This window comes from Mesitornis unicolor, unplaced genomic scaffold (genome assembly GCF_000695765.1).
Source record: "Mesitornis unicolor isolate BGI_N332 unplaced genomic scaffold, ASM69576v1 scaffold51056, whole genome shotgun sequence".
Classification (NCBI taxonomy): domain Eukaryota; kingdom Metazoa; phylum Chordata; class Aves; order Mesitornithiformes; family Mesitornithidae; genus Mesitornis; species Mesitornis unicolor.
In genome coordinates, this window is record NW_010193991.1 from 25,403 (window position 1) to 47,901 (window position 22,499).

General features: G+C 40.2%; 1 protein-coding gene across 1 annotated transcript in view; it reads left to right on the forward strand.

Annotated features, from left to right (window-relative positions):
- The window catches only part of PLCG2 (phospholipase C, gamma 2 (phosphatidylinositol-specific)), a gene marked incomplete at its 5' end in the record, with an annotated part of 42,154 nt that extends 23,487 nt beyond the window's left edge, over positions 1-18,667 (forward strand). Inside the window, 14 exon segments of the mRNA XM_010187637.1 lie at positions 986-1,166; positions 2,475-2,543; positions 3,751-3,860; positions 4,603-4,699; positions 5,606-5,672; positions 5,907-6,064; positions 8,657-8,759; positions 9,705-9,914; positions 10,519-10,664; positions 11,626-11,740; positions 13,029-13,196; positions 13,850-13,938; positions 17,436-17,620; positions 18,403-18,667. Of these exon segments, the coding sequence (XP_010185939.1) occupies positions 986-1,166; positions 2,475-2,543; positions 3,751-3,860; positions 4,603-4,699; positions 5,606-5,672; positions 5,907-6,064; positions 8,657-8,759; positions 9,705-9,914; positions 10,519-10,664; positions 11,626-11,740; positions 13,029-13,196; positions 13,850-13,938; positions 17,436-17,620; positions 18,403-18,445 (1,741 nt within the window).
- Positions 18,668-22,499: the final 3,832 nt, after the last annotated feature.

Below are 22,499 nucleotides of genomic sequence, written 5' to 3' on the forward strand. Positions count from 1 at the left end.
GCAGTGATTCTAGGTTCTTATCCCCTGGAAGTCCTGCCCTGTCTTATAACTGGCTGAAACGAAATATCAAAATGAAATTGTCAGCTATTTTTGCCAGGGAAAATAGTTTTGAAACTGTGGTTCTTGTAACAACATTAATAAAATCTACAGAACTGTGGTGTTCTCCATTGTGCCTTCAAATAAAATTGTGTTTCTGTGAAAATGCATATTTCTGCAACATACAAAATTGCTTTGGGAAGACAGATACCTGTTTTCCTTTTGTCTGTATGCCTTACTGTGTATTCAAGATGTCCAGAATTCCCCAGTTTCCTGTCTAATTTACTTTTAAGCTTTCTGCATTACCAAGGTGCATATTGAAGTAACTTGAGCTGTGGCTTCTCAATAAAACCATTTCACAGTGGGGAAAACAAGAATTACCAGAACTTCAGCAGCTCAAAAAGGGTGCAGACATCGTCTGTGGGTGGGATAGTGTTACTGGATGGTTTTACTGCTAGCAGTGTAAGCACAAAACTTGGGTTTGAGCACAAGAGATTTTTTTTTTCCTTTCAAAATTGATCCCTGTAGTTACCAAAATGAGCGTAGACAAGAGACAGCTACTGGTTTTGAGGGGAGTGTGTCTTATCGCATAGGGACAGCGGCTGATCGGCAACCGTGGGTGCCAGGGGGACTTTCAGTCTGATCAGAGACGTTTCTGTTAGTTTGAAGATGACAGAATGCCTCTCTGTAGAGGAAAAAAATGGGGGAATTTAATCTAAGCAAAACCATGGATTTGTCCCAAGGCTCTGTACATTGTAGAAAAACGAGACTGTCTTTTTGTGAATTTAATCGGGCAACTGGAATTCAATTGGAATAACAGAGGCTTTGGAAGAGAGACAAATTATTTCACATGATTAAGAGGCACAAAGCAGTTTTGGCCCAGTTTACAGCACTGGTGCTCTCACTGCAAGTACCAGCACCTTTCACAGCATCTGTACTCGTTTCACAGAGCGGAGGGGAAGGTGAAGCACTTCCGAATTCAGCAAGAAGGTCGTCATTTTGTGCTTGGAACCTCGGCCTATTTTGAGAGTTTAGTGGAACTGGTGATGTACTACGAGAAGCATCCGCTGTACAGAAAAATGAAACTGCGTTACCCGGTGACTGAGGAGCTGCTGGAGCGCTACAGCACGGTGAGCGATGAGTGAGGGTCGTCATGTGAGCGCCACTTGCTGTAGCGGGTGGCACGTGCTGGGTTTGGTTCTGGCTGTGGCAGGAGTCAAGCAGGTAGTTTTGGGGGAAGTTAAGCAGGTAGCTTTCTTATCTATGAAACTGAGATGGTTAGGCTGACTTCTCTCACAAAGGTTTTGAGATATGTGAAGGAAAGAGCTTCATCTTTGATTACAGGTCAACTCCTGTCTCCCTTATGGTTTAAACAGAAAAACTGCTGTGTGAAGTGGGGGATCATTGCTCTGCTAAAATGATTTTTTGATGATAGACTCGCCTGCAGTTGTCTCTCTTTTTGATTGCTGGAGTGGGCAGAGATCTTTAAATGATCATTCAGATGCCAATTGCTAAGCATTTCATTTAAAAACATGAAATACTCTGCTGTGCCTCTCGCTCTGGATGGGCAGTGGCATTCACTTCACTGCACTGGAGCCATCTCAGGGATGTTGGCCAACTGCCTTCTTTGGTAAAAAGAGCCTCTGAAGGCTCACTCTTTGAGATAAGCATGAGGAAATCTGCCCAAGAGACACTTGTCTCTATCCATTGACTGAACTAGAAACCTGGATAATTAGCTTAGGATAGAGCCCTGCTTTCTGGATGGTTGTGTTCCATGATGAGAGAGCTTTGCCGAGGTAACTGGCTTCTGAAAAGCCAGAGGTGCTGTCGTCTGTTTTCAAAGATATGTTTGTTAGAAGCTGCAGGAAAAGCACGTCTGGTATGTTTGAGGAAATCAAAGTCTGGGGTTTTTGTTTCTTCTGGGGAGTCTAAAAGGAACTGAAAGGCCTCAGGATCTTTGGTGATGTTGCTTATAGCTAAGGTTCTGTATCCTAGGACCAGATCCAAATGGGAACATAAGGGGAGAATATAATGAAAAATGACTGTGTATATTGTTTTAGAATTTTTACCTAGTAGTGAAACCCATACTGGTACTCAAGTACCGTAACACAGAAATTGTAAGTGTACGTATTGACTTCTCTGCTTGCACACAGAAGGGGACTCACAATCTCAAAGCTCTTTGATTAAGAGATACCTTTGTGAGGCACTGCTGTGTTTTGTTGTGTTTTACTGTTGATTAAACCAAGGCATGGACAGGTTAAATAACAAGCCCATGTTCAGCTATAGAAATGAGCAGAGTACAGGTGTCTGCCTCCCCTCCTCTTCTGTTTGCCTGTGTGTTGTCAGAAAGGTGGTCACAGCAATGAACGTTCTATGAAGTACTCTTATAATTTTTATTTCTGTAACTTTATTATTATTTTCCTTCTTCCTGCTTTTAGGAAAAGGATATTAACTCCCTCTATGATGTCAAGATGTATGTGGAACCCAGTGAAATCACCCCTACAGTGGTATGCTTAGAGACATTCACGTTTACTGTAGACCTCTGAAAATTATGAGACTTGTTTATTGATTTCCCATTAACAATAAAGGATTGGGGGGAAAAAAAAAAGGATAATTGAAAGTGTTAGGCTGCTTGATTTATAGGGAACTGGACAGCAGAACTTTAAAGGGTGTGACTTTGTTCTAGCATCTCTTTAAAATTTGTACATGCACATTTTCTTGTGTGCAAATCCTGTATTGATTCATCCATACTGGGGATTTGGGCACTTCTTGCTTTTGAGTCTGTGGAGGTGATTTGATTTGGCATGCATTCCCTCAAATTAAATAATCTATGAGAAGATTCAATTAGAGAAGTCCAAATCTCCATGGAAAGGAAGTACAACATATTCACACACACACGCTTTGTGTTTATGAGCACTGTTACTGGTCTGTGCACAAAATTATTGCCATTCCATTAACAAACATTGCCTGCATGCACAAACAGGTGCAGAGTTTATTTATGTGCTTTCTATATAAAAATGGTGTCTTTGGTTTATTAACGAGTTATTAAAGTTTGTGTTCTTTTAAGATATATACAGTATTTTAAAAGCAAGTGGTACAGCAAACATCTGCTTATCTCTAATTCTTGTTAGGGCCTGCCCTTGTGAGTTCTCATAGAAGTTCACCTCCCTGTCACTTTTGTGGCTGTAATTCTTTTTAGTCTTTTTGGCCAGTGAATTTGAATTGCTGCTGAAGAATTTGGGTAGTAGTAAAGTAAAGGTAAAGAAATTGCATGTCCTGCTAAAACTGGATGCCTTCTTAAAGGAGATCTGACCAGCAGGATAGCTGGTCTGGTTTTGAAGTGTAGTCATTGTAAAGCAGCTAAGCCTAAAAATTCCAACTGCCTATGAATATGTGTAATGAAGATAGAGTATTGATATTTCACTGTGCGGTTTTCTTCCCCCCTAGCCCCCCCCAGTAATTATGTTGCAGCACCCACCCATAAAAGAAAGAGTCTCTCTTCCTTTTTCTCCTTTCGAAGCTGATACTTGAATGGCAGTTCAGTAGCATCACTTGTTTCCACCCATAGATGTCACTCTGGAACTTTAGTGTTATGGTTTCTAAGCTGCATAACAAAGGATCCAATCTCCCCACCTTTCTTTTTTTAACATTGCATTATTAATTATCTTGTGACCTGTTCCCCTAGATGATCCCTTTGCTCTGTTTTTCTTAAAGCCTCAGAGAACAGTGAAAGCCTTGTATGACTACAGAGCCAAAAGAAGCGATGAGTTGAGCTTCTCTCGAGGAGCTTTAATTCATAATGTCACAAAGGAAACTGGAGGCTGGTAAGGACAAAGATTCTAGGAGAGCTTCTGGTGACTTACTAGATGGAGGAAAAAATTGAGCTTTGGGTAGTAGTTTTTAAAAACTTTGCTTATTGTCTGACTGCTGCTTATTAACTGTGACCTTGTAAATCTTAATGCCACAAAACTAAACCCCCTTCATCCTCAAGTCTCCTCTTCTACGTTTTTCTGTCCTACAGCAATAACCTCAGCCTGCAGAACCTCCATAGCCCAGTGTATCCAGGATTTTTCCTTTACTACATTCATCCTTCCCAAACACTTGTGTATTCTGGGAAGTCACAAAGTCGCACATCTTTTACCTCTGCTGTCATTGCTCTGATTCTTTTCTTGCTCTGCTAAGTACTTCTCAGGAATCAAACCCATCTTTTTTAGTTATCTGTACAGTCTCCTTTCACAAGAGGTTTTCTTTCTTAACTGGCTTGTAAATTGCTTGGAAAGCTTGGGAATCTAATGTTTCCCTGTAGTTTCTGCAGGGTAATCAACCACATAATAGTATTTTTAGTACTGGAGGGGGAAAAAGTCTCTTAAGTAATTAATTGCAGTTTACAGTAACTGTAATCCCTCTGAAATCATCTGTTACTACAGTTAATGATCACTTTGTTAGAGCCTTTAGCTATTTCATCACTTATATTTTGGTGATAGCCTGCTAGACATGCTAGCATGGGATTATTAATGACCAATTTCTTGAGGATAATATATATGTGTTCTTTCCTTATAAATCCAGGTGGAAGGGGGATTATGGAGAAAAAGTCCAACACTATTTTCCATCTAATTATGTTGAAGACCTGTCATCTGATAACGCTGCTGAGCTTGAAAGCCAGGTGAGAGTTCAGGTTTGTCTGCTATGTTTCCCTGTAAGATACTGCCTATTGGAAGTGGAAGTCCAGTTAAAACTCTGCATGCTGTCTTTAAGAGAACGCAGAACAGAGAAATTAATACATTCTTCACTGATCTCTGCTGCTGAACATTTCTGTCGGGATATCCCTCATAGAAAACGACGTAAGGAGATAGCTGATTTGGTGGGTTTTCAGGCATTTGTAATGATTTCTTGCTAATGAAAATCATACCGGTTTAGATTTTTTCAGATAGTTTGGCTAAACAATAACGTGCCTGAAACTTTTAACTAGTTTGCCTGTATAATTGCTGCCTTAATATTTGCAAATAAGAAAACTGTGTGTCCAGACACATCTTACTAGCCATTTCACACTCCACGGTGAAATTTTTATGCATAACTAACCCTATGCTGTTTGTCAAAAGTATCTAAAGCTCTAGTCCAGAGTCTTGGACAAAGATATATTCAACAAAAAACCCCACAACTCCATAGTAAGTGGTTTTGATATTTTTGAGTTTTAAAAAGAAAATGTTGAGTTCTTTTGTTGCTCTGAAGCACTTCCAGTGATCTGCCAGGAGTCTCTGGAGGATAACACAGGTATCAGATGCCCCCCCACCCACCCGTGTCATTGCAGCTTTAAGCAGACTTGAAAAATGAGCAGTTGTGTCAGGACAGAAGCTGCACCCCTCGTTTTGACTGCTTTCACTGTAGGGATTCTCATGTGTTTCTCAGAATGAGAAATTCCTGGTATGGAAACAGGCTTGTAAACATTTTAGTGGGCATGCTTTCAGTGAAACTGGGGTTAGGTTTAATGGTGCATGTTTGTTATCTGTTATCACACAGATACTGCACATTCACTTGAGAAGATTTAGGGGATTTAACTCATGTTTTTCAGATTATCGAGGACAATCCATTAGGCTCTCTGTGTCGTGGCATACTGGTACTCAATAGGTACAACGTTGGTATGTATTTTCTGATGCTCACATGTGGTCTCCTGAGCTCTCTGTGTTAAGTAGACTCTTCAGTTTAGCATGAAAGATATTTTAAAACAAACACCTACTTGAATTAATATAGCCAGTAAAACTAATATAATGAAACCTGATGATACTAACTGTTGCAGTAAATCAACAGTGACAACTTAGAAGAAGAACTTTTGGATTTTAGTATCAATTTATTGCTACTTTATTGCCTAACAGTGAAAATGCCACAAGGGAAACACAATAAGCTTTTTGTCTTCATTCTGGAACCTAAGAATCCAGAAGATCCGTGTGTTGAGTTTGCAACTGATAAAGTAGAAGAACTCTTTGAATGGTTCCAAAGTGTCCGTGAAATCACTTGGAAAACTACAGAAGAGGTATTGATAAAAATCTATCCGTTGTTGTATTTTATAATGTACTGCTATAAACTTGTGACTGGATTTGTCTTTAGCTGCCATATGCTGCTAAAGTTTCCTAAAACCTGATCCTTCACTCTCCTACGTATTGCTGTTTGTCTGTTTATTTTGTTGGTGCTGTGAATCTTGTTCCCTAAACTCTTTTGGGAATGCTATGTAAATTAGCATTTTAGGTAAATTTGTGTTAACAGGAGTTTTTCACCAGGGTCCTGTGTTGCACCCTGCACTTCAGTGGGGAAGTGTGCTTAGTAGCACGAAGCAGTACCATTACATTTTTGCATCTGGTTACACTGGCTCAATCCAAGTGTTAAGCAGAAGAAACTCGGATACCAGACTGTTCTGATCACAGTTGTGAATCCTCTAGTCAATATATTTGAAGTCTGCCTTTGCCTAAACTCTTCTTAATCCTGTTTACTAATTCTGCTTTCCTGTGGATGCAGTGACACTCCTAGGAATTGTCTGGCCAATACTTTATTTATTTGTAACTAATGGGCATATTGTGGATTTACCAGATCTCCAGTAGTACTATTTCCAAATCCTGGCCTGAAAATTAAAGGATTCTGCCGAAGTTTAGCTTTTACGTCCCTCTATGAGTACTGATGCTTAAAGACATTTTTCAGGACTTGCTTTACCTGTTCTATGTATTAATTTATCTTTCTGTCATATTTTCTAGTATTTAAGAAGACTCAAAAGCCCTTATAATGTCTATGCTTAAGTATACACTTTTCACTATTGCTTTTATTCCCTTTGTGGTGTTAAGTGGGTGAAGTGAGTGATGGAAGGTGTATTTCTGCATCATGTTGGTTCATGTTGTTTATCTGTCATCTGGAGTGGTAATGCTCTGAGGGTCGCTGTAATCCTATTTATAGCAGACAAGTTGGTGTCTCAAGCAGAGGACTGCAAATTCAGCAGGGGATGAAGCAACAGGAGTTGTTGACCTATTGTTGGGGGAGGAGAGACACCGTTATTATGCCAGGCTTTCATTTAAGGATAAAAATGAGAAAAGGAGAAACAAGACCTAGAAGAAGCGTCTCTAAATGGAATGTTTTTTATGGTACATCAGTAGCTCTTCAGGAGCTTGGCAGCTTTTTCTTCCTCTATACAGTTAGAGAAGTATCAAACAGTCTGTGTTCAAAGATGCTTTAAAACTAATTTCTGTCAGTCAGGAGGCTTTTCTCACAGTGTGGTGTCTAGAAAGTTCTCGTGATAGACTGCTGCAGGGGAAGGGGAAAAGGATGAGGAAAGGCCTTTCTTGCCAGTACAGTTAACAGGCTGAATTTTGGGGAAGGAAAAAGCGTAGTGAGTCAACTCTATGCTACAGTATGATACAGGTGTTTTATGAGGGGTTTTGTATGGGCCGTGTCCATTATACACAAAAAGTAAAACTAAGGTTCATGTGTCTTGTCTCTGTTGAATACTGACACTTGCCACGTTCCTAGGAATGTCTGTTCATTGCTAGCTCTCCCGTGTCACTAGAGCTTTATGTCTAAAGAGGAGCTCATGGCATCTAGAAGTGGGCTTTTGCTATTTGGAGCTCTGATTACTGTTGAGCAATGTCTGGGAAACTGTGGTAGATCACTAAGTACAATTAGGTTTGTATAGCTTTTCCCCAAGGTCATTTCCAAGCCCAAACACTGTATTCCTCTTTGCTTTTCTTAGACTTAAATGTATAATCTCTGGTTCGGTGAAACATTCTGGAAACCCATGGTTCCCAGCTCTGATTTTCATTCCTCTTCAGTTTGTCTTGTTGAGGGAATTCTTTTGGAAGACTTCCTAATTGCTGCTGCTTCATAACCTCTTGTACCAGAGCTAATCGCTGGACTCTTCTAAAATGTTTTATCCTGTAATTGCTTCTTATGTCTGGAAAGCCTCCAGGCCAAGTGTCTGACTTACGACAAGTCTTGCTGATTTCAGTAGTTCCCAGTCTCTGGTTGCTCAGTTTCCACAGAGCAGGTGCTTGCAAACATGGAAGTAGATACTGGGTTTATTACCGATGGTGACAAGAAGATTGCACATTATTTTCCATACATAACATTATTTGTGTGTGCAAATAGACAACTACAGGAATGATTGCTTATAGGTTTAAAATTTAGCTGTTTGGGAGTTACTAACAAGACTTAAGTCCTGTAAATAAATAGAGAGATGCTTCACTACCCTTCACATTTTTCCTGCACATATTTGCATTTACATGAAGTACAGAGTTGAGAACGTGTATAAAATTGAGTAGAGCCACATGAAGGAAAAAAAATTATTGTTGCCAGGATTCTGAGTGGGACTGATCAGGAAAGCACTGAAACACTTGCCTAAAAAATACCCAACACAGTAAACCCCCTGCAAAAACCCCACCCCCAGCTAAAACCCAAACCCATTTGGTTAGCTGCCTCTGAATTGGGTCTTAAATACAGTCTGCCTATGCAAGTGTCTGAAGTATCAGATAGGGATCAGGGAAACACAGAATGCATCGACTTTCTCATTTCATTAGCATATACCCTGGAGTTACTGTACCGTAATACTGAGTGTATCTGTGATCCAAAACTTTGTTACATTTTACAGGAGAACAGGAGGAAATACTGGGAAAAGAATCAATTGATTGCTATTGAATTATCTGATCTGGTAATCTACTGCAAGCCAACAAGCAAAACCAAGGACAATTTAGGTATTTCCTTTAATATTACAGCTGGTTTTTTATGGTTTCTGCAGTTTTTACAGATGTGAGTGGAAATTTTAGAACTGAAGATAAAATCTATCCTTCCTCTACTGGTAAACAAAGTTCTGCCTCATTGTGCCATTTGCAGTGGTACTTTGAAATTGTGCACTACAGAACTTGATGCTATTCGACTGTCACAAATTATTATCTAGTTAACTAGAGACACTCTCTCATAGGTGTCTTTCATAGGGAAGCTCACTAGTCTTATTAATTTACTTTTTTGAGATGAAAAACTCCAGCTGAACACTTGTCATTTGTTTATAAAACCTTAAAAATGGAGGTTTTGTGCATTAGATGATTTTACTGTATGAAACTGTTTGCCATTTATATAAACTATTGGAATAGTATATGGTTTCATAATATAAATAAGAAATGGGGTCTGTTAGTGCAGGTATGGAATCTGACACTGAAATATGTACTACTTATTCCAGGTTTTGTCCTTGCTGCTGAAGGAGCCAGCAAATGTGCCCTTCTTCCTTGAGTTTCTTTGCAAACATTTTTAATAAGCTGCCAGTGTGGTTAAGACATTATAATTGTGGTCATTGTTCGAGGCATTGACTAACTGTGGCTTACCCTTTCTTCTCCCCATTTAAACCCAGGAAAAGGTATCCCATTTACCTTACCCATGTTACCATGGTCAGAAGTGCATTATTAGCAATGATGAGATGAGGACACAACTATAGACTCTTACCTGCCCCGCTGCAAAGCACGTGGCAGAGAGGCAATTTTAACTTTTAGACTTGATGCTCAACCAATTTGCCATGTCTGGATGAAAACTGTGCCAATTACTGCATTAAGGGCCCAAGTAAAACGAAGCGTTATTAGAAACACAGTATAAATGTCGACTTCTTTCTTCCTTTAGTAACTGCTCTTTTTCTTCCCCACCCTGTGTAGAAAATCCTGATTTCAAAGAAATCCGTTCTTTTGTGGAAACCAAGGCAGAAAGCATTGTTAAGCAAAAGCCACTTGAGTTGTTGAAATACAACCTGAAGGGACTGACACGTGTCTATCCTAAAGGACAGAGGGTCGACTCATCTAACTATGACCCATTTCGCCTCTGGCTTTGTGGCTCCCAGATGGTGGCTCTTAACTTCCAAACTCCAGGTAATTTTCTCTCTAAAAGAGGATCTAATTCACCTTCTGTTCAGCTATAAACAAGCTCCTTTTTGGCCCCTCAGCCATTCTAGGCACTGTGGCTGTCCTGTTTCTTTGTACTTCCCAGCAAGAAGGGATGTGCAAGAACTCAAGTTTGGTTTTGAATGTGTGGATCGCCTGATAGAGCTGGTCCCCAAAAATCAGTCTCTAAAAGCCCTGTCTCTGCGCCTAACTAGCCCCAAACTCCAAAATGTTTATTCCACCTTGATCTCTTTGTGATAAGCAAGCCGAGATATTTACCGTAAGTTTCAGATGGATGAACAGTTGTTCAAGGAAGGCTGTACTCAACTTCTGGTAAGTGCCAGCGAGCTTGTGACACATTGATAGGAAACTAATTGTGAATGGAGATAGGTTTATTGGGATTAAAATTGGTAAGAAATGGCATGTCAAGTTCAGTTACTGAAGGGAACAGAGTCTTTCAACTTACCTTTCCAGCTCTTTCTGATTAAAGTGGCAGACCAGAAAGGATTGCAGACAGGAGCCATTATCTGGTACTTCCTTAGGTTTATTCAAATGGGGGTCCTCTGTTATGACTGTTTTACTCTCTCCCTAGATAAATACATGCAATTGAACCATGCCTTATTTTCACTTAATGGACGCACTGGCTATGTTCTGCAGCCAGAAAGCATGCGAAATGAAGAATATGACCCAATGCCAAATGACTCGAAGAGGAAATTGCAGATGATTATGACAGTGAGGGTAAATCTCTTCTTGTAAATTATGTTTCTTTACAAGTCATAAATATCTATAAAACTAAACATAAAGCTATTATGTTTCAGAGTGAGATCTGACAGATTGTCAAAATACTGGTTTTAAATGCCAGTGTGTCTGAGAATAAAACTAATTCCACTGTTTCCTGAATAGAAATAGACATCTTTATCATGCCACTGAAGCACATGTCATGGGATAATTTTACATAATGGTTATAAAAAATTCCACATTAACCAACTTGCATTTCCAGTCTAATGACTTCTCAATTGAAGGGTCCTATTGGAGATTAGGTAGCAGCAGACTAACAAGTTCAGAGATTTCCAGTGTGGAGGAAGGATTTTTATAATGAAATATAGAAACTAAGCAAGAAAAATAATGAGCTGATCCCCCTCCTCGTCATATTTAGTACTCTGTGACTTAATCAGAATGTCATTCTCATTTGTCATGGAGAGGTGGGTTTATCACTTGAAAATTATGACATGTTGTCTTCTGATGCCAAACGGGAGTTGAACTTGTTTCTGTTCTCAGTTACTCTGCACTTAAAGATGTCCATTAAAAATATGTTTTCTGAGAAAGAAACACATTAACTGCTTTTAACTACAGTTTAGAGAAGGGGCTGTGAATGTAAAGCAAATTAAATACGTAATAAAGGCTGAGGAAGGATAACAAAATTTAGGTTACAGACGTGGTCTGGAATTACATGCTGTGAGTAGTGAATGCCAGCAACAGTGTCTTAGAATGAAAATAACTGAGTTACCTGAACAATGGAAGATGTTATTGGTGGCATAGATAGCATATTTAAAACATGCAAACATATTCAAGAAAGGGAATGTGTATTTTTGCGTGTTCTGGATTTTTCCCCCTCTAGTTCTGTAGGTTACCTTCTGTACAGGAAAAATGGTGCAAAGTTTCCTTTGGAGGTGGTTGTAATTTGCAGCTGCTTTTGCAGGTTTTAGGTGCTCGTCATCTTCCTAAGCCTGGTAGAAGCATCGCTTGTCCCTTTGTAGAGGTAGAAATTTGTGGAGCTGAATATGATAACAACAAATTCAAGACAACAGTTGTGAGTGAGTATCTGCCATCTTCTGCACTGTGAGGATATGGTGATACTTCCAGTGCTCTTCAATAAGTTGAGTAGAGTGCAACCATGAATTTATCTTGTCTGTAATCGGCCAGCAACCTAGGAATAAGTTAACTGTTGCTCTGGACTGATGAGTCATGCAATATTACGCTCTTGCTTGCCTCAGAGACACTTAATTTGAGAAACCTCAGTGTATACCAAATTTAGGAGAAAAAAAAAAAGTCCTGTTGTGTTTTGTGAGGGGAAAAAAAAGTCACAATTCTGTTATGTTTTTGCATATGCATAAGTTTGTGCATTTACATATTTTAAAAAATTGATGTCTTAAAAGTGCCTCCAACAGTGCTAGTCAGTTCCCAGAAGTCTGGCCCAAATGGGGGGTTACTGCTGTGAGATCCAGAGCGTGTTTATTTAAACTTGGGTTCCAAGGCTGGCACCCACTTGGAGACAGCTTGGGTACATGGGGCTGCAAAGTGGTGTAACTTGCAACGCAGCAGCAGTTTGGTTGAAGCTCACTCCCGATGCATTCTGGATAAGGCGAGTGTGTTTGTGCGCACCTGTGTTCGAGTGTACACGAGCGTCATTGAAACTGGGCGGTATCTTAGCCACAGCCAAACAGCAACCAGGATTTTGAATGTAAGAAGATAACACAGAGCAGCCTTTAATAAACTGACTGTCTCTTCACCATTTGATATCTCTGGATGCAGCAGTGTTCTCCAGTAGACAAGAGGCTGTGGTTCTAGTTATCCTAACCATTGGTACCACTGGGAGATAAACACAACCAGGAGCAGAATATGCATTGTGTCCTCAGAATTTCAGAGAAGAGGATGATGATTTCCACTTTTTGTGGAAAGTGACCAGGACTTCAGGAGCAAACTTCCTGGCTTTGTCACACACACCAAATTACTCGGTCTTCCATAAATTACTGTGAGAGTTGGGCCTCTTGTATGTCTTCCCATTGCCTTTCATACTTTTACTCTGATATGGAGCATGAATATGAGCAATGAATTAGCCATTTTTCACAAATACAAGTCCAAGGAGGTTTTATATGTCTAAATATAAATAATAGCTTTTCTTCGTGGATTTCTACCCCTGCCAAGTTTCTCCCCCCAAAATAAACAAGTACAGACTTTCTGGAGCAAGGTTGCAACAAGAGACAGATGGTAAATAAGCTTTTTGGGCCTTTGTATCGCCAGAAAATGTCCTGGGATACATACCCATATGTGGATGAAGTGGAATTATTGCTTCATACTGCAAATGTTGCCTTTTCGTTACAGATGACAATGGTCTTAATCCAGTTTGGGCACCCTGTCCAGAGCAAGTGAAATTTGAAATCTATGATCCGAATCTCGCATTTCTGCGCTTTGTGGTTTACGAAGAGGATATGTTCAGTGATCCCAATTTCTTAGCACACGCCACTTTTCCTATCAAAGGAATCAAATCAGGTAAAATCAGTGAGTATAGTAACGGGCTAAGTCAGAAAAATGCTGTTCAGCATCGTTGTATTGTGACTTTGCTCTCAGTAGCAGCTACAGCGGGCCAAAGGACAAGTGCTGTGTTGATCTTAATTCCTCTATTTCATTTTTATTATGATACTGGTTTGTAGCATGTAAGTATTTAAAGTAATATTGTCACCCTCTTGAAATTCCTTTTTCTAAAAATAAAAAAAACAACACAAAACCAACAAAACTGAGATAGGAAAGCATTATGTGGAATAATTTGCTCTGTCTTTACTGAATACTCTACTTCAGTATCAGGGTTATGTGCCCTGAGTAAAATCTGGGAAGATTCTTTTTCTGATTTGGTATCGGTGCATTTGTTTTGTTAATTATCTCAGATGTGGATGTATGTAGAGTTTTCTGCTTTCCTCTGCTTTTGCCTTTAGTTTTCAAGAGCATGGGAAATGGTGCGTTTCTCAGTTTTGGTATTCTTGCCTTTTGCTTCCCTGTAATTGTCATAGCAAAGCCTCTCTCAGCAGTGGAGCGTCTGAGCAATGAAGAATCTGTTAGCCCGCAGAACTCCATGCACCATTTTTGTGACTGCAGATAACACTTTGCCTTGACTTTAATTGTCCTTTGTTTATGTACCCCCGCCCCAGGTTTTCGATCAGTTCCTCTCAAGAATGGCTATAGTGAAGATATAGAGCTGGCCTCACTTCTGGTTCACTGTGACATGCAGCAAGTTCTGGTGAGAACCACTGGGGTTTCTGTGCACTTAGAGCGATGTTGTTAGTTCTTTGTGGAAACCAGGAAATGAGGAGTTAGTTTTCTGTTCTACATCTGATGTGCTGTTGTCAGGCTCCAGGGAAGACCCGTAATGCAAACAGATCACTCTCCCTTTGGGTGGACAGATGATGTAGTTGTTAAAAGAAATAACACACTAACAAAGCCTCATTACCTCCACCAGTTTTTGTTGTAACAGCACTGTCACTGTCTTCCCATGTTAACTGACTGACGTCATGCAAAACTGGCTGATTTCAGGCTTGACTTTGAGGAATAATCTCTTTTTAAAGGTTCTACATAAAAGGAAATCACTTTGGGAAGAAAGACAGTAATTTTCCCAGTATTCCATTAAAGTAAACAACCCATCAGGCAGAAGACATATTCTGGTTCCTACAGAAGTGCTAATCGGCTTCTTTTAAGCCTCTCTCAAACGTCTAATTGAAGTAGTATTTTTAAACATATAGGGAAAAAAATAATGATGCATCCTTGCTCATGAAGCCAGGCACTAAAGCGGCTGATCTGTGAACAGCATTTATTGGTGCTGTATATGTTGATTTCAGGCAGGATCATTCTCAGACTTTCTCTCAATAATATTTTGTTTAATTTAAATATGCTTGTGTAGAGGCTGTGTGATGAAAGTTTAAAGATGCTTCTGGGAAGTAGGTATTTCAGGGTGCTTTCCAGTACCCTTCAGATTCAGAGAAAAGCAAAAATCCAACTTCTTCTTTGTAGTCTTGTACAACCATTCAGGCTTACGCTGCTGTTCACGCCAGTGTACGTTGTTTTTCCCAATCAAAACACCAACTTCTGCTCGCTGTGAGTCATTATGGCTCTGGAGGGACTTGCACCTGCAGTTGCATGCACTGAAATGGAAATCACCAAATTCAGTCACGTGCTTCTTCACAAAGGAGTGGCAGCTTTTTTCAAACATCCATTGGCAAGGTTTTTACAAAGCCACCTTATAACACATGATGTAAAAATGTGTGTAGTGGCAGTGTTTGGCAGCCACGGTGGGTTCCTTCTGCTGGCTGGCGGAGAGGCATGATAGCAGGAGGAAGCTGGAAGCGGACACCGGGGGGGTGGGGGGTGGGGGTGTGTGTGTGTGTGTCTGTGCGTGCATTTGAAAAAACAAACCCAAACCCAACAAAAAACCAAAACAAACACAAAAAACCCAAACCAACAAACAAAAACAACAACCACCACCAAAAAAAACCCCAAAAATAAAACCTGTGTCCTTTGAAGATAACATTTAAAATGCTTGCATTCCATGGACACGAGTCTGACAGAGGAGGCCAGATAAACTGCTACTTTCTGGCTTTCTGCCTTTGAGAAGAGTGGCAGCAACTCACCATTCCCTAACATGTTGAGCATGGACGTCGCTTGTAGATACATTGTGAATTCCTCCTGCTGTGGTTTGTCCTCAGAAATTCAGATGGTTATTTGCCTGAGGCGCAGTATTTCAAGTCCTGTGTCGCAGCAGCGTCTCCCAGGCTGTCAGCACCGAGTCTTTTGACAGCAGCACATTCCGTGCTCTTGAAGCCTCTTCTGCTTGTTGAGCCAAGTGAAGATGTGGTACAGTTCTGTGTTTTCACAGTGTCTGAGGTCTCTGGGTGGTAACACTGGCAGGAAAACTCCCCAAAAATTTCCCTTTTGTTTGGCAGTCTGCAGCAAACCAAGACTTGCCGTAGTTAATCAACTTGGCCAGATCATTCAAGAAGCATCAGAAAAGATCAAAGCTGTTTCCATCTGTTGTTCTGCCCTTTTTTTTTTTTTTGATAAATGATGACCCTCCATGAAATGATGTAATTTAATAACAGGCCTGTTTATATACAGAGCCCATCTGTATGCTCTTGGAGATGAAACGCAAAATTATAAAGGGGAATTACAGATGGCTGTGGAATTTCTCAGGAATAGAGAAGCGAGAATATTGTAGCTGTAGGCGTGCACATTTGTGAATTATTATGTGGGGCCTCATGCAGTTTCTGCTGAAGTTAACCAGGCTTTTTTGATATTGTAGAGATTGCACTATACAACAACCGAGGTTGTTGTTACCTTCAGAAGCAAATAAGACAATTTGCTTGAAAACAGATTTATTTGCTTCAGACAGTGTGTGCATCTCTTCAGCATGTTCTGATTACAGTCAGCCTTGATGATGTAAGCTTTTAACTTAAAGACTGAAGTGGAAATTCTTAAACGGGGCTTTAAAGTCAAGCTTTGTGGATGCATTTATTTACAATAACAAATAGTAGTACATGTGCATCTGGAAGATTACACCTGCAAATTGGTCATTGGCAATCTGCTTTACCCTTTGCGAATTGAGACCGCAAAGTTTCCTTCCACTTTAAAAAGGAAAAAAAAATTAAAATTGCTTTTTAAATCTTAATCAGTAGCATAGCACTGAGGCTTTTTCAGTTACTTCAACCTGTACCTGGGAGCTGTAGGAAAGTGTTTCAGGAGGAAAAAGAAGATTTGGGAAGGATCTCGTTGCTCTAACTGAAAACCCGTAGGTACATCGCTAACCTGTCAGTTTTCCTAGATCTGGACTGAGTGCAGAAAGAGGCATTCTTGTTAGTGTGCTGCCTCTGAAAACGTTTAGGTCTATTACATTTATTGATTGCGCAGCATTTCTCGCAGGATGAGTATCTTGGTTTGCTGCTGATGTGAAAACTAAGGCTTCAGTCCTGCCAGTGCTACTCTCCACCAGTAACCCCATAAACTAGACAGCTTTTGCATCCAAAATTTTGAAGTATTAAAATAATTTGAAGTCATAACAGGATTCATGATGATTATTTTATGCTTGTGGAGTATTTTGGAAATGTCTACTGTGGGCCACATACAACAACAGAAGCTCGGGTTGCTGCAAATTATTCTTCAAATACTTTGTCATTTCCTCTGCAAGTATGGAATTGCCATAGGATGTGTCTGTCCTTGGTCATCTGAGTGCTTGCTGCTATCAGGGGCCCTATTGACTAGTCAGTGTTTTGATCTTTAGTCTAGATTTCAACAGGAAAGTGCCAGGGTTGGCAGTAGGTAGTGTCATACAGAAATATGATGGAACGGTCAAAAATTAAACATTTTTAAGAAGTATGTTTAAAACCATTAGAATGAGGTATCCCACCATGATGCACCATTTTCTGTCCTTTCCTTAACTGACCGACATGAGTTATTAGGGAAAAATATTCCAATAGACGTGTTTAGGTATACACATTTCATGCCCTAATGCCCCCATTCGAGGGTATGGCTGTTCATACAGTGGGGCTGAGGGGTTTTTAGTGCTTTCTTAGTTTGTTTGTTTCTGTAAAGGTTCCAGAAACATCTTCTAAAACAAGTTTTATTAAACACGCTATAGAAAGGTACTGGAATGTGTTTAGGAAAACAAAATAATGCCTCAAACTATGTTGATTCTGTGCCATTTTGGGTATGGGTCTTGCAAGTTACACTGATTTCCTATTTGTTTTGAAGGAAAGTGAAGAAGAGCTGTATTCCTCGTGTCGGCAACTTCGGAAGCGCCAGGAGGAGCTTAATAACCAGCTCTTTCTTTATGACACCCATATGAACTTAAGGAATCCTAACAGAGATGCCATATTAAAAGAATTCAATGTGAATGAGCACAAACTACAGATGTATCAAGAGACATGCAACCGCAGGTGGGTTGATAATCGTTCTCCTGTCCCAGACAGTGTGCTCTAGACATGATTTATGGCAAGGAAACCTCAGATTTATCAAAACGAGCACCTGAAGAGTGGCGAGGGTGGGATGAGCACGTATGAAGCAAGGAGGGGCTGCAGAGAAGCGAGGCTGGGCTGCAAGCCGCTAGAGGCCAGCAGATGCTGTGAAAAGTCTGCTCTGAAATCTCAGGTTTGGTGATCACAGTGAAACGTGTAATCCTGTCAGTTTATATTCCTCTCTTGTGCTTTCCAGGAGGAAAGCCTGGACGTACATAGAGCCAAATAAATAGACTGCCTCACTCTTTCTACACTATCAAAGTTATGTCCCTTGAAATGTTGTTAACATATTAGACATGTGGAAACAGAACATGCTCTAGATACGCAAACCACAAAAGATAAAAACAGTATTGAGTTGTTACAGCACAGAAATGTCAGTTAAGTGTCAGTACGTTACCCAAATGTAGGGGAAGGATCTTTCTCCTTTGGCACCACCTTTGAGCTGGGTGTGAGGGACACAGACAGAGGCATCGTGTACCAGGAGGAATTCATGAGTAGACTTTTCTTTAAATGTTTGTACCCTTTATGTGTGCTGAACAGCTGCGTTAATCACTGGTTCACTCCCATTTATTGAGGAAAAAGATTGCAATGCTCGTTGCTGGTACATTACTTGCTGCTTGTATCTAAGTAGTTGAACTTGGTAGACTGTTTTCCTCTGAGAAATTCCTAGTGGACTTGACTTTTTCCTTTTCTTTTCCCTTAAGATTAAAGGAGAAGAAAGTCAGTAACAGCAAATTCTACTCTTAAAGCAGTCAGTCCTTGATGCATGCCTTATGGTGCAGTTCAGGAAGAGATACTAATTTATCCTGCTCATCCTACTCAATGACGGTCTCATCAGACTGAATGACTGGAAGAAGAGGAGGAGGAAAGATGGGTTTCCTTAATAATTTCTTGTTATAAGAAAAACTGTTTCAATTCCTAATAATTTATATTCTGTACACAGCGTACCCTCTGTGCAGGCCAGACCTTCTGTGTATTCAAGATTTTTAAAATTTGAGGGCATGTAGCTGGGTAGGCCTCACTTCTCATTATCAATACCTGAAGTACAAATCATCTACCATATTTGTGTATGCAGGCTATAGATAAGACATTCACAACAATTTGCATGCATGGAATTGCACCACTTGAACAACCTGGTTCCTTAAGATTAACTGGTAGTGAGGTTTTAATTTATTAAATGCTGTAGAAAACCATTGTCACGTCCTGTATGTTACAGTGCCCAAGGCAGCAGATTGTATTTCTGATACTGTATAAAACGTTTGGGGCAGCTGATAGCTCACACTGTACCGTCTCTTGTCAAAAGTTTTCTGTTACATTTTTGAGAATTAGATAATGTGTTAATTTTGTTGCAACCAAATGTCCTCTGCGGCTGCAGTTGTGTTTTTCCTGTTGAACTGTCTGTAAAGGTTTAAGAAAGGGAGGGTGTGTAAAGCTGTATTCATAGCCCCTGTGAACCTATGGCACTGGAAGGAAAAGTTTTAAGATGTGCAATAGGAAATATCTGTTTGTTTGTGGAAAGGAAAGGTATTTCAAATTCTGCAAAGCATTTATTTTGGTATCGTATCATTTTGCAAATCCTTTCAGCTGCTAATGTATTAGCTTAGAAATGAATTTTTAATGAACTGTCTGTTTTTAATCTTGCAATCCTACTCAGACGATAGCATCAAATGACAGCGCTCTGTAAATGTACATCTTGGGAAAATGACCTGTCTAATCCAAGAGGTAATGTGCACAAACACAGAGGTACATCATCCTCACGGCTTTATTCAGATGAAGAACACAGAGCTACAGGGGAGAAAACTTGCTAGATTAGCAAGTGTGTTTTTCTGCCAGAGCAGAACCAAAGTCCTTCGATGGCGTATTTAACACCAGTTGTCATAATCTGGGTGTGCTGGTTCTTTGTGCTAGCACTGTTATTACTACCCAATTCTTAGTTGCTTTGTCTCTACATGGATGGAGTTTTGTTATCTGTAAGCTTGCCTTCAGCTCTGAAGTGCAGACGAGTTAAGTTGTTCCCTCTGAGTGACTGCCTGAGGCATCCTATGCTGTATATAGTGCTGGATTTCTGATCACAGGAAACCTGCGTGGAATTGAGATTCATGGCCTGGTGAAGCTGCCTCAGCAATTTTCAGTTTCTCTTGCTCCTCGCACTGTGATTTCTGTTGTTTCAAGAGCCACTTAATTAATGCCATTGTGCATTCACAGATGATGGTTTGAGGAACCCCCTTAGGGTTTTAGCTATTCTGTAAAGACAGTCTTGTCTCAAAGATGAAAATGCTGTAATAGTCTTGTCCTGTACTGGGGTGGCTTCTGTAATTTTTTATTATAAATACATGAATTACTAATGGCTCAGCTGAAAAAGAGAAGAGGGCAGTCAAAGGCAATTCTCTGCTTTTCTTCTTGCCTAAAATCTCTTCAGTACCCAGTTGTAATTGACCTGTTCAAGGATTAGATGGGTGCAAACCCCCCTCAAACAAAGCAAAAGGATCATGTCAGCTGTGGTTTGAGAGGTGGAGCTGTAACCTAGACTGCCGTGTAACGCGAGGCTTATCTGCGTGTCCAGCTGTAGGGGACGGGGCAGTTGCTGTTCCTCAAGGGAGAGGGCGATTGGCATGCGTGCATTTTGCAGCATGTTCCAGTAGTGGTTGATGTGTCGTACGATCAGTCCCCGTGCTACATTTTTCATTCTACAGCCCCCGTGAGTCCCATCTGATGTTGTGAAGACGCTGTGTTGTCAGTGTTGATCGCACAAGGTGGCCCAAAGCCTTGTCTGCAGGGTCCTGAGGTTGTTGCTACCGGTGCTGCCTTGCAAGCGATGGGCAAGGCTGTGCACGAGCTCCTCTGTGTTTTAACTCCAAAACCCCACCTCTCAGTTCTTTGTCAGGGCAGACTCTAGCAATTTCTTCACAGTTGCAACTGTTCTAGTATGAAAGTAGGTTTGAGTGCATGTGCTGATTTTATAATCTTGGGGGAAAAACATTTATAAATTGTTTGAATTTAATATCTTAAATTTGTTATATTCTTACAGAAACTTTTTAAATCCTGAAAATAATTTATTTTTAATAAACAATTTTTGATATATCAGCAGTAATTTGAATGGTGCCAGATGCTTCTTTGTCTAAGCATTGCTCATTGATTTTCACTAATTTTGCCAGTCATCTGAGGCAGTAGGAACGAGTTCTTAGCTGAGGGGTGGTTTGCTGGTAGATTGGAGGTAGGAAGGGCATTTCTGTGTTTTTAAGGTGAGCTGACTTTTGGTTGTTTCCACAGACGTGGTTATTGTTGCGCTCCAACTGGCTGCAAACAAGCAGGGCAGAAGGAAAAGCTCAAAGATCACATTTACCTTGCAACTCCTAACTGACCTTTTCCAGAGATAGGTAGGTATGAACTTCAGCCCCAGTGAGCATCAGATCTGTGTCATCTCAAACAATAAAGTCTGAGCAAAGCACAGATTGCTTTTAGTGATTTGGAAGAACAGCAGTCTTGGAAGTTCACCACAAAATTGTTACCAGCACACTTTCTGCCCGTGAGGTTGCATGGGCAGAAGTGCTGCTGGCTGAATGCACACAATGTCTTTATGCTGTGATTTTTTTCACTGTTGGGAGTTTGGGGAACAAAACTTTTCTTGTTTTGTGATAAAAATTATGTGCTCGTTGAAGAGGAATCAGTATGAGGTATCTGCAGCCTTGGCCTTCTAGAAGGTCGTTAGATGAGCCAAAGGGGCTCTGTCACCTTTGAAGTCGTGGCTGTCGCTGTGCACAAGTTCTGAAGTCCAAAGCGTTGCTTGAGTCAGGTGTTTGGTTGTCATGTGCTCACTTTTCCCATGCACAGCTGTTGGCTTTGAAAGACTGAAGTGCAGTTTCATTCACCACATTCTTAGGCGTTACTCCAGCAAAACAGGGAATCATGAGCTTGACTAAAATAAAGCAGAAGTGGTTCCCTTAACTGTTGTGCACTCCTGAATTGCAATTTAATTCCCAGATCACTTAAAATATGTTCATTATCAGTGATGAGGACACTTTTCTGTGAAGAACACATCATAAATTATTAAATATGCCGCTATGTTGTTGAAAATGTGTGGAAATTAGTAATAAATAGTAACGAAAGAAACATTTTGGTTGAGTCACTTAGGAGAAGACACTACAAAAATGTGGTCTACTTTAAGGATGATTGACATTTAAACTTCTAAAATAAATATATTTTATATATATTAGAAGTTTAAGCTGTTTGTGTGAGGTTAAGCAGCTGACCAAAGGTTCTTAAACTATTCACTTAAAACATCAGCATCATCCTTTACAGTGAATCACCTATTGCTTGTTAAGTAATTTTGAGGACTAGGAAAATTGGAGCTGTGCTACATTTTCATTGCTTTTTCAGTTTTTAGATGCATTTCTGGTAATTCACTTTCAGGAAATAGAACAAAATGTGGAAGCAGACACAGCACTTTAATTAATTAATTTACTCAGCTCTTCATGCAAGAGCAGCAGTAACAAATAAAAACAGGAAGGAGAGAGAATTTTCACCGTAAAGTACGTTAAAATCGAGCAGCTGTGACTGGCTTGATGCTTACTTAATTTTCAAGCAATTTTAAAGCATTTCTATAAGCCACAAATGTCTTGATTTCATTTTGGAAGAAGGCAAAAGTATCCTTCACCTCTTCTGCAGGCAGAACTTTGTTTTCTTTACCAGATGGAGCTGAATGGCAGTGGTTTAGTGAACAGAGGGACGCACTGTTGATGTGGTCTAGGGTGGCCACCGCCAAGCCTCTTTCTCCTAACAAATACCTGATTTAGTGCCCTGT